Genomic DNA, 12,774 nt, shown 5'->3' on the forward strand with positions numbered 1-12,774 from the left:
GGCGTCCCCCGGCTGAGGGAGAAGCCATGAGCCCCGAGGAGAAGCCGCCACCCAGCCGCTCCCGCGATGACCGGCCGCCGCCGCCGCCGCCCCAGCCCGCTCCCGGCCGAGGCCGGCGGCGAGGCGGCTTCCTGACGGAGATCCGCACGCCCATCCGCACCGAGCCCTTCCAGCAGCGGTACAGCCTCAGCCCCGGCAGGGAGCTCGGCAGGTGAGCGGGGGCGGCTGGCGCGGCTGGCGCTGCCGCCCCGTCCCCGGGCTGGGGGTGCTCCCGCGGAGGTGACAGGAGGTGTCCCGTGTCCCCTGTCCCGGCTCGGCTCGGCTCTCCCCAAGCGCCGGGCGCAGGGCATGTGCCCGCGGCGGAGCCTGCCGCTCGGCCGCCCGCGGCGGGGCTGGGGGCCAAGCGGGCGCCTTCCCTCCGCGCCGCGTCTCCCCTCTCGCTGCCCGCCGCAGCGAGTCGCCGCCAGGCAGGTAGTCAGGCAGGCAGGCAGGCAGCGGGCGGTTTCACCTGCCGCCCCTTCCTCTGCCGCTCCGGGGGAGCTGAACGGGCTGGGAGCGGGGAGCGCGGGGGGGGTGGCTGCCCCGTGCGAGAGCCGCCTTTAGTGGCACCCCTTCGCTGGCCTCGCCCCGCTGTGGGTCGGCTCCGGGGACGTGCCCGTCGCGCTGGGCTGGAAGGGGTGCTGGGAGGCAGCTGTCAGCGCAGCTGTACCCCAGCTGCTGCTGGCCGCGGCTGCCTGTCCCTCCTTCCAGCGAACGAGTCGTCCTCAGCCTTGGGAACCTGGCTGGGGAGATCCTGCGCCCTTCCCTGGGAGCCGGTGTGGAGTAGGGAGTATTCCTCCAGTTTTCCACCGGAGACGGAAATCTGCCCGTTTGTTTGGGGTTTTCTTTTTCCCTTGAGCTTTGTAAGCTGTGACATGGGGAAAAACAAGTCTAGAGGAGGCTGGTTTGCGGTAGCATGTGCTTGAGAATAATCTAATGGTGGAACTTCTCAAAGAATTAAAAAGCTGGTTAAAAAAACCTTGGTTTTGAAAGTGATTCCGCATGTAAGGTTTGGTTTGAAGGTATAATTTCAACACCTGACTGAGAGCAAGTAAGGATTGAGGTAGAAGGTCTCATTGGAAGGCTTCTGCATCTCAGAAACTATATATATGGGATTTCAGCACCACTAAACCCATATTTTTGTCTGAAATTCTGTCACTTCTTGTAAAAAGAATGACAGTATTCTTACTCACAATTACATGTGCTTAATCTAAAGAGTATTCAGAAAAAAAAAAGACTAGATGAAATACCACAGGATATATGGCAAGATACACTCCTCAGTTTATGTTCTTTTGCAAGTTATGCTGGCTTTGTAGCTCAGTTCACACAGCAGCAAAAACAACCCCTTTGGAGGTAAAGAGGAAAGAAGGGTTTCAAAGCAAATCTAGCTGCTGTAAGTCCCTCCAACAAATTTTTAGGTTGCCTAGGTGTCAGCTTAACACTCGCTTAGTACCTCTGATGTACTAATAGAATAATACCTGTTTAAACATAGTGGCCTAAAGCATTCTCATGGGAAGCAGGTGGAAGAAACATCCCATAAAGTGAGAAGGCTTTTTTTTTAACCGTGATGTGACCACAATGTCCAGGGCCTGGAAACTGAAGCTAACTAAATGCAGGCCACAAAACAGCCTAAATTCTAAGCAACAATCAGGAAGGCATAGGAGCAGTTGTAGCACAGGATGACCTGGTATCCCTGCTGCTCGGGGGTTTTTTATTTGAAGATCAGATGACTTTTCAGAAAATATTTTGCGGTTCTGCCATGGAGTGAGAGCTTTTCTTAGAGCTGGGTGACATTTTTTGGCCTAATTGGAAAATAGACTAGAGAAGCTTCCTTCTGGCACACAAAAGTACAGCTGAAGTGATTGGCTTTACACTTTGAACAAGAATTAAGTACTACAGCAAAGCTGAGTCTGCAGTTTAAACAAGTAAATCTCAGCATGGTTTTTAGTGTGGAGTCATTTCTGACCACAGCTACATTTAAAGATGACCTTCACATGAAGGTTGTGATTTTGCACCTGTAGTTATGTTAAAATTAGTTAAGTAACTGTTTGAAGTGTTTGTCTTGTTTTTGTACAACAGTTGCATGTATTTTGGTTCAGACTACCTTTTTCTCTCTTCAACTTCACAAATGTTTTCACTATCTTCTCTTAGAGTACAGAAATCTATACATTTGTATGTGCTTGGTTTTTTATTCAACTTTGAATGCTTATTTTTTTACTACATTTTGATTTTAAAAAAAGTGGATACTTCGGCTCAAGTACTCCCATTAAAGACAATTTTTTGCTAACTCGTTGTGACAAAGCGTAGGTGGTAAAGTCTCTCTGCCACTTGTAACTGTCTGTCATTTCATTGATAATGTATACTTAGCAGAAATTGTTTCACTCTTATCTGTTCATAAAGTGTGTAAGTCTCTACAAAGGACTTGGACAAATTACCACCCAGGTGTGACAGGTTTTTGTCTCGGGTGAAAAGCAGTCCTTGTGCACACAACATAGTCTATTTTAATTCTAATCGGGTAGCTGAATTGGCTAACAAAAAATGTTTATACACTCAATATTCATCTATCCCATTTCCCAGAATTAGGGAAACAATTTAAAAGCTGAACTTTAGATAGAGGCTTTGAGAATAACAGCATTCATATGAATTGTGTTTAAAACCGACAGCGGGGAGAGAAAATAAAATAGATTTAGCACCTTTGCTGAGAGCGGGGGTGCTGCATGAACTCAGAGGGTTTGTGTGCTCTTTGGCCTCTGATCCAGTTAGTCAACATATGTATGTTGAATTCGCATGGCATTTGGGACCTCTGTTCCCTTGTCACCTGTGTGTGGAGGAGTTGGGAAGAGGGGGTAATGTGGGAAAATGTTAAGGTGTTGCAGTTCTAGCAATGCAGGGAAGGGAGGTACTGGGGCTGTTGGCCCCTGGTGGCATGTCAGGCAGCGAAAGTCCTGGGAGAAGTATTGCTGGAAGTCATAGATGATCCTGGGAGGAACTTGATCACAATGTCACTGGAGGGGCAGGCTTCAGTAGTTCTGCTTATGGGGGGAAAAGCTGCTTTGAGAATGTAAAGTATATGTGCTCCAAAAGGCTGCTGCCTCGTTCAGTAGTTGATAAGCATTTGCAAGTCTATCAAAATACAGCTGCTAGGAAAACCAGGTTAATTTATGAAAAATACCAAAAACGTGGTTATAATGACTACTCTGGAAAGGAAATTATTTTAAGTTGCTTAGGATGGCATGGAAATGCCAGGGGTTTTTAATGAAATGTTCTAATAAATGAAAATTTGGGCTAGTCTTCACAGCCTTATTAATTTTACTGTCCCAAAATCAGAACATTCTCACACAAGTCTTCATCTGCATGATGTTTAAAATCAAACTTACCTCTGATGGATGTTTTAAGGGTGACACTTCTCATCAACTCACTCAGACTTAAGTGTTTTCAGACAGTGCTAGCTTGAGTTAGGTTAAAGTAGGGTAACCTTTGCAAGAGGACAAGACACCAATTGCTTAACTCTTCTTCCGCTTACCATCTGTGCTTAAGCCATAATTGTACTGTAAAATGGGGAACAATATAATTTGTATTACCTAGAGCTTCTTTAAAGAGACTAGTATAATTGTATTTGGTTGCTTTGCTCCTTTTTCCTCAACAAAAAACTCCTAATTGCACACAAAATATTACTAGACTATTAGTTAATTCTTCAGCTCATTGAGGGACTATTGCATTTTTGTTTTAATGTAAAACAAGCTATGTACATATTGGAAATCATTATTTGTGTACAGAAAATAATACTTCTGATGCTAGAGCTGGGTTGGAGGAAGGCATAAATGACTGGCCTTGCTTTCTTCTCACTGGAAGGTAGCAGTCACCTTAAATGATTGCCCTGAAATAAGCAATCTTCTGCTAGCGAAATGCATGCAGCGCATACATGTAAATGTATGTCAAGTGCAATTCAGTTGATTCTCCTCATTCCCAGTTTTTTGTTAAAGCAGACAAGCTCATTCTCCACCCACAGCTAAGAATAACAAGTATTTTAATCATCTGAGGAGACTGAACAGAATAATAAGGAAATATTCTTTGTTTCTGACTAGTGACCTGATCGTAGTTTCATGTGCAGATAATCCATGTCTTGATTTCCACACCCCCGCCCTGCAAACTCTGGCATGAACTTGCTTATTTCTCAGGTAGCTTTCAGTAACGTATATCTTAGTGGTACATGACACTGGTACAATTTTGCACACCAGTAAGAATGTATATGCTGTTATACTTCTGTCCTCAGCTGCGCTCTGCAGTAGCACGGCTAGGGTGAAACAGTTGAGGAGCTAAGTGAAAGTGGAAAAGAGGTGAAAATGAAGAGTTAGTTGCAGGTAGTTGGTTCCACCACTTGAGAATAAATTTATGTGAGTAAATCATTCACAAACATCAGAAATGGAATCCCCACACCTTGCTGTTTGGAAATAAAAAATTGTAGGGGGAAAAAAACCCCACACTTCAGAAAAAATGTTTGATATGAGTTATGTAATAAATTGCGTACAGTTTTGTGGATCTCGGAAAAGTCATCTGAACTTTATAAGAAGTAAATATCTTCACAGGAATTGCTGTTACTCCTGCATTTGTTACAGTGACAAGGTTTTATAGGTCACTTTAAAAATAACTGTTAAAGTAAGGTTAGTTCTCTGTTCTGAGCCTACGACAGCCAAAATTAACTGGTGTGACATAAATGTTCCAGCTTATCTGATTTGACATTTGATTTGTGATTTGAGGCTTTTGCTTTAAGCCATAACGTATGCTAGATGAAACAATGCTAATTCTGTTGGCAAACTGAAAAGATGACATTGAGCTGCTTTGTGATCAGATATGATTTATCTTAAATCATAATTCTTGAATGAGACTTTTGTGAGGACTGAGAACTACTTCTAGGTTCCTATTCATGTCTCCCTTCAAAGCATTTTTGTTTGTGTTTGGATGACTGGTGGTCAGTTTTTAACTTTGGAAATGCACATTAAGTATTTCCTCTCAAAATTGTTCTTCTTTCAATGCAGCGTTCTTGCTGCTAGCTCTTCTCCATACAGCTAAACTAGCAATGCTCTGATCTAATGTTATTTTCACTAATAGTTTTTTTCATAAGGAGTTCTGAAAAGCAGGATTTTAAGAAAAGCAAAGTTGAAGCATATGAAATGTGTACTTAATGGGAAAGCTTGTTTGTATCTGTATCATCTACTATTCTGTCTCTATCAAAAAAGAAATTCTTTACAAATTTATCTTTTGGCTTAACCATTCAGCAGATGGTATCTTTGGATCTTCGCTCTGAAATTGTCTCAGGCATGAATCTAGATTGCTGCACAGTAATTAGTTCTATTAGCTGTAAACAACAGGTTTGTCAAGTTGGATCTTTTGGGGGATTGTATTCAGAAAAGATGAGTTCTACAGGCAGTCGTTATAATAGCTCTAATTATAGGTATAACTGTAAAGAATCTGGGCAGGGTTCTTGGTCTTAAACAACTAAGAATTAGTATTTGTCAGCTGGCTGAACTCCTGTGTAACCTGTCCTTTTAATTACATCACCTGTCAGGCTTCTGGCCAGCTCAGCCACACAGGACATGGGTGGCCACACACGTGGTGGCTCTTGCTGTTTCTTGCTGCCCCATGAATACTGTTTTATTTCCATAGTGACTAATGTGCGATGAATCGGCAACGTTGGTACTCATTAGCCTAATTAACTTGCTTCCAGATAGATTTTGTGCATAATGCAAAACAACACTGTGTTCTTGAAAGCTGTATTATAGAGATTTCAAACTTTTCTAAATTACTTTCTCTAGGTCCTTCACCGGTGCTAGAATTAAAAGCTTTTGATTCTGTGCTAAGGTGACATTCAGCTGGAAGGAAACTGTGCATTCAGAGACTATTTAAGAAAAACAGAGAAGGCTGAACCCAGGAGTCTAGGTTTTTGGTATAAAGGCTTAGTATCTACCAGGTATTAGAATAACTTGCTGTTAAAGGGCTTATCTGTTAGTCTCTCAATTTATTTTTATCTGTTGGGATTTTTCTTACCAGCACAGTTGCTAGGGTTTTTTTTCTTGTGCTGTTTTTGGTTTTGGTGCTAAAAATGTCAAGAATTTTAACACTTTCAATAAATGCATAGCTTTTTGTTGTACATGAATCATACAGATACATGTCTTCGTTTGGAATAACTTAAAATCCTTTTCACTGGCTGCGTAAGGAAGGTTGCTCTCTGTGTGGTCAGGATTGCAGTACTGGAGGGATGTTTATACTTTTAGCTGCAATACTAATGTCACAAACTTCCTAGAAATCTACCCAAAAGAAACACTGTCCTGGCAGTATTTTGGGGATTGGTAGCATTGTTAGCACATTCCTATGTTTCCTGATGAGCTGTCTCTACTGTACACATTTGTTATTTCTTCCAGCGTGGTTTTTGGTAGATGCGTACCAGACACCTAGCAGGTTGTTAGGCTTTATTTGGGGTTTAGGTGTCTATTCCTCCTGTGGTGTTCTGTGGTAACTCTATAGTGATTAATGCATTTTATAGTGATCTTTTGACCACACCTTCCTAGTGCTACAAAATCCTGTAATACTATTTTCATGCATTTGCAAAGGAAAATTTATCTTAACGTACATATTAGCAATTAAGAACTTTCTCCCCCAAAATTGGATTCAAGACACTGAAAGCATATTCTTACTCTTTGTCTGCCTTTACAGATATCTGGGCTGTGCTCTGGTCTAGCCTTAATACATATTGTGCTGTAGATAATGTGTGCTTATACAAAATACTATTCTTAGCGGAATTACTGTGGCTGTATCAGTGGTTAGAAGTCCGATTATTTTAGTAAGATTGCCTAGCAAATACCCACTTTGTGGGTGCTTATTTGACTTAATTCATTTAGACTGGGTAATTTTGAAACAAATGCCTGTTAAGAGCAAGCTGACCACATTTCTTTTAGCAATTACATTTCATGGATAGCAGTCTGCCAATAGGTTGGGAGCTGTGAGAGTGAAAACTTTCACGTGAGCTGAAGTAGTTAATTCTGTGAACTTCAGCTTGGAGATAGGAGAGGCAAAACCCATGTAATTGTATTCCAAGCCAGATGAGGACTCCTAGTTTGGTCTCAGCAACCCTACAATAAGTTAAGAACAAAAATAAAGATCTCCAAGCTATTCCTGCAGCTTTGTAAGAAAATTTTTATATATAAATAAAAAAGGTAGTTTTGATGAACATTATACCCGTATGGTAAGAACTAAAAAGACTGCTATACTTCCAAGTATGAGAATTCATCATTGCATTAGATGATGGATATTAATTAATAGACCTTTTCAGTCTAAAAATCAGTACTATATGAATGGAATGGAGTGGAGTAGGTGGCGTGAGACTCTATTGCAAGAAGTTGAGAGCAGACACTTCAGTCCAAAATGCTGTGGGGGAAGTCTTCTGACGTAAGTGCTGCAGTGTGGTTTTAGCTAGCCTGCTGGCTTGGTGTAACTCATCGGTTGTGTGTTTTGTCAGAAATGACGCTCATTAACGTGGGTTAAGCACTAAGCTCAGTTCTGCTCAGTGTGTATTCAAGTTATCACTGTTGCAAAAATTTTGTTAGAAAGCTTTATGTTGGCCAAGCTGCTTAATTTTTTTTAAAATCATCCATGTTCCTTACTTTTACAGTGGGACTAAGAATAAGGGATTGTGAGAACTGTTAAAGGAAAAAAAAAATTCTGGCTGTTAGCAGTTGACACATATCATAGTGAAGATACAAAGTGCCATCTTTGAAAATGCAGAGCAGAATCTGGATATTGCATGGCAAATGGAGCAGGATTTTGAACAGTTATTTAGTAAGAGTGGTGTTTGCTGTTGCCTTGAATATGATGGGATACTTTAGAAAACAATAACTGGGTTATTGTGACATAGTCATAGAAAGCATAAATTGCCAGTGTGTACACTTTGGGTTTGCCAGCCTTTTTAATGAAAGGTTGGAGAATAACTTAATCTTGCAAACAAGCACAGCTTGTTTATTCTGTATTTTTGAAATCCAGGTTCCTTGAATTGATAGGGGTTTTTAATTCCTTATTTTTCAGGGAAGTTAAATTACATTCTGGATTGTAGTGTTCCTAACGTTTAAGTGTAGGGATTATCACTCAGCAAGGCATCTTTCTAAATTTGGAACATATTTCAAATGTTTCCATTAATAGAGATTTAGTTCAAGTTTCATGAAATGTTAATTTATAAGGGCAATACTAAACTTGTCACTAAGGGACTTAATTTAAAAATTCTTCTTTAATTTCAGGGGAAAATTTGCAGTGGTGAAGAAGTGTATCCAGAAAGATACTGAAAGAGAGTTTGCAGCAAAATTCATGAGAAAAAGAAGAAAGGGCCAAGACTGTCGGATGGAAATAATCCATGAAATTGCCGTCCTTGAGCTGGCACAATGCAACCTTTGGGTCATTAACTTGCATGAAGTTTATGAAACTGCAACAGAGATGATTTTAGTCCTGGAATAGTAAGTACTAGTAATAATTCCTGAATAACTTTCTGCAGTATTTGCTTAAAACTAATAATGTAAAAATACCATGTATCAGTATGAATAATGTGAAAAGATTTTATTGCTTGCCTGTTACACTTACTTGAGTTCAAAAAAGAATCGTTAAGAAAATCAGTATTGCAAGAAGTTATGTGCAGTCTTGTAACTACTGCAGATTATAATAAATTTCTCCAATTATGTAGTGTCATTGAAAGCTGAATTATAATTTATGTAGTTAAAAAAATCTTTAGTGAAATATGAACTGTGTACACTCCCTTCTTGCAAAAGAGGAACAGGAAAGAAGCAATGAGTATCTGTTCAAAAACTGAAGTTTATTTCATTGACAGTGACAAAGATGGGGTGAAATCTGGTTTTTTTACCAGTTATGAAAGAGGTATTGAAAGCGATGTCATTGTTAAAAAGAAAGTATCAAACCCCTCTATGATCTGCAAGAAAAGCTCTCTAAATCATTATCTTTTGGGGGAAGAAAAAGAGTAGGAGGATTCAGACCTAGAATAATTTCTTTCAAATGACGTTTAACTTGTGAAATCTACATTTGTCTGTGTGGGGGTTTTTTCCCCCCTTGAGTTTGTCCAGATGGGTGTTTATGCAGCTGTTGTGACTGTTCATCTAATATGCCAGTGGCTTTAGATTTAACATCTAGGTTCCAAGAGGTAGCCAAATGCTTGTTGCTATTGAACTCTGTTAAGATTATGTTCAGGCTCTACAGATTTTAAATTATCAGGAGAGGAACAGTGAGGCTTGATAGTTCAGAAGTGACTTAACCTGTCTGCAAAGATAAATCTAGTTTGTGCAGCTCTTTTCTTGCTTGATAACAAAAGAAATGGTAAGAAATCTTGTGTCCCAATCTGATCTTGTTTAGAATTCAAAAGAAACTGTATCTTTTAAAGTTCAATGAAATGGAATGAAACCATGACTGCTAAGGCAAACTTCCTTCTAGAATACATTATTTTTCAACTTCATTGTACCCTTATGGAATTCATGATTTATGAAATAGTCGAGTATCTGTTATAATGCAAAGGTGTGACAGCTTCTGGAGTTTTAACTGCTGTTATTGGAGACTCATAAATACATGCTTTAAATACTAGAAGCACAGATCTAACTAGAATACACTTTAAATTTCTGGATCCCATAGGGATATAACACAAGTAGTAGAATCCAAAGCTTGATATGAGCAATGGATTTTTGTGTTCATTTTAATGCAAAATTGCTAGTTTTCTTTTAGAACTCAATTCTCTTAGAATTGCAAAACATTTTTAATCCAAAGTATAAACTAGGTTGTTCAGTAATTAGCAACATTATTGTTTTTATATGCATCAGTCATACCTTGTTTCAGATAAATAGCTGTTAAAGTTGTAAGTTACAAAAATAGTCTTTCCCTGACTTCAGCAAATATGTCTGGATGCTTATTTAATGTCAGCATGTTCCAGAGACATGTTGCAACAAAACAGGTATGAATGTTAGTAGATTTCTGACATTCTGTATGCAGAGGATTAAAGAACATATCTAGACTGCAAGCTTTTCTAGGGCATTTCAGTTTCTATTAAGCTTGATGGTCTGTGTAGCCGATCTTTATCTTGGGAAGAAGAAAAACAAACCTTAATTGTTGGCCACTAACTTTGTCTGCTAAGGTTTTAAAGTTTCTTGTCTTGATGTTGAATCTGTCAAAAGGGCTGAGGGGGGTACCTAGTCCTTTGCCTTCATGAAGAGAAGTATTAATGTTACATGGAGGGTTGTCTTTCAAGCAGTATAAATTTTTGACAGAAAACAAACTTAAAATTGGCCACTAACTGTTAATATTAAGTTCTGAGCAGGGAGAGGCAATGATGCATTACAGTGTTGGCTTCAGCTGTAGGGTAGCAAATTGGTGGCTGTCTGCATCCACCCTGACAACAGTCTCTGACTTTTGTTTGTTACAAGACCTCAACCAGAGGATTTAAACAGGAGTTGAAGGGGTAAGTCTGAAGAGATAGTATGTAAAGCCTGGAATTAATCTGTGGGTCAGTCATGTTTCTGTATTTCAGTGAAAATGGAATTAATTAAAAAGAAAACTGCACTTTCACTGAAAATGTAGAGCTACAGTCTGGGAAACATAACACATCAGATATAAGAGGAAAAAAGCAAATCTGATAACTTTGGGCCTCAATAGTTGTATGCAATGTACTTGGCTTTTTCCAGTTTCCTCTGAAAGAAAGAGCAACAGAACATCTGATGCTTAAGAACTGGAGGGTTTTCTCAGTGTTCATATGCTTATACATCTATGGAGGGGATAGCTGATAGTGGGTCATTAGTGTGTTGAACATTACAGAAACCTGTATGTGTAACTTCAAAATCTAAGCCATTCAGTAATTTTTTAAGAGCTTCTCAACTGAGTAATTACCTGCCAGGGTCTTGTGTAGATATAGTAAACTTGTGTTATGCTTACTTTAAAAGAGAAAAAAGTTGTCTTTATCATCTTGAAGACATATTCAGGGTTTATTTGATATGCTGGATTAAGTGCTTTTTTCACCTATAGTTATTTGGACCTGGATAATGTTACTACTTGTATTGTCTTGGTCATTACTGATTGACCTACTTACTGGAGGTGTGACTGGTTAAAGTAAGAGTCTGCTGGCAGGAAACACTTCATTTGGCGTAGGATTCAACAGGTAGAACTTGAAGCAAAACCACTGTAATCAGAAATAACTGTGCTGCTCTTGTTTATTGGAGTAATTGGCAAAGCTGTTCTAGATGGCAGTCTCAAATCAAGACTGGAGCTCTTCAAAAAGTTTTAGGGAAAGACTTCTCAAATGGTGTTAGCTACCTTTTATTTGCATTTCATTGGGTTCTTGGGCTGCCTGATTGGACAGGTTAAGGAAAAAAAAAGCGTTTGTCTGAGAACCAAGAACTTAAAAGAACAGTATCTACAACTTAATGCATGTGGATGCTTCTCTTCCCGTATGTCCTCTCATCAGATATGGATTTACAGTTTTCTTAGGCTTTGGGGACATTGGTATGTTATGATAGCCTTATACTGGAAAAATTCTCAGTAAATTCACTTGCTTACTGTCTAATGGTATGCTTAGCCAAGGAAAGGAGGGTATGACTGTCAGCAGTAGTGAATGTGAACCTTTGTTGATAGCATTACGACCACCTTGGTGTGATCTTCTTGTAATACAAGCTCTGTGTACAGAAAGCAGATGAGTTTCCGTTTATCTTCCAGAGATAACCCTTTCAAGAAAGGCTTTTGACAGAGTGTAAGATTCAAGATTTTTGGCCCTTGCAGACTGTATATGGTCTCACTCAGCGTTTGAAATCAAGTGTATTCTAGGAACTTGTTATCTACATATCTGTACTCTGAGGATTTGTACGTCTGAGTCTTTCAGGAGACTATCTTAATGTCCGATGCATTAAAGCTGGGGGAATGTTCGATTTTTTCAGATGCAGTGAAATAGGTTTGTTCTAATGATATGCTAAATGACTATGTAACTGTATTGTAAGTGCACTTGAAAGAAGTAGGATGCTGAATTCCATCCAGTGCATTGTTAAGATATGTTTCAAAGGAAGATAAGCAGTCTCCATTGAATTTAAAGTCAACATAATTGTAACAAAGATTAATGCTCCAGACTTCCAAATTACTTTTAGCTCATTTATGCTGATAAGCAGTAATAAAATGTTAGCATGCTTTTAATTGATGAAAAGCAGTTGGATTCCACTTGAAACTATAGAGAAATTAATAGCACAACAGTACTTTCACAAACAAATTAAAATGGCTAAAGAATTCTGGTTGCCGTAGCTTTTAAGTTTGGAAAGAATTCTTCTGTCTCACGATTTTTCATACACCTAGCTAAGGGAACTTGCACTAGAGAAATAATGCATTCAAAGTAACACTGGATTTCAAAAAGTTGTGCTCTTAAATACTTCCTTATCCATTTTTTTTCAGATTAAGATGGCTTGCTTTCCTAAAGACTTTCTTGTCCTAAGGGCAATTCTTTGCTTTTATCCCCTAGGAACATTTTCTGTGGAGGTGGGTGGGGGTGCCCAGTGGTTTGCAAAGTTGTTATTTCATAATGACCATGAGAAAAGCAACCAGCTTAATGGAAAATATGTTCTTAGAGGAAAAATGGGTAAATGTTATAAACACCGGAGAACTGGTCTGCATGTATATGTAGCGATGACATGCCCGTAATACTTTCCTAACAGGTATTTTAATCCC

The 12,774-nt window shown here is 39.5% G+C and overlaps 1 protein-coding gene across 1 annotated transcript in view; it reads left to right on the top strand.

Annotated features, from left to right (window-relative positions):
* The first annotated feature begins 6 nt into the window (after positions 1 to 6).
* Positions 7 to 12,774, top strand: part of STK17A (serine/threonine kinase 17a) — a 28,598-nt gene continuing 15,830 nt past the window's right edge. The window contains exons 1-2 of the mRNA XM_010581803.1: positions 7 to 211; positions 8,325 to 8,537. Of these exons, the coding sequence (XP_010580105.1) occupies positions 27 to 211; positions 8,325 to 8,537 (398 nt within the window). The 5' untranslated portion in view covers positions 7 to 26. The remainder of the gene's footprint in view (positions 212 to 8,324; positions 8,538 to 12,774) is intronic.

The sequence above is a fragment of the Haliaeetus leucocephalus genome, unplaced genomic scaffold (genome assembly GCF_000737465.1).
Source record: "Haliaeetus leucocephalus isolate CR32 unplaced genomic scaffold, Haliaeetus_leucocephalus-4.0 Scaffold808, whole genome shotgun sequence".
In the NCBI taxonomy this organism is placed as follows: domain Eukaryota; kingdom Metazoa; phylum Chordata; class Aves; order Accipitriformes; family Accipitridae; genus Haliaeetus; species Haliaeetus leucocephalus.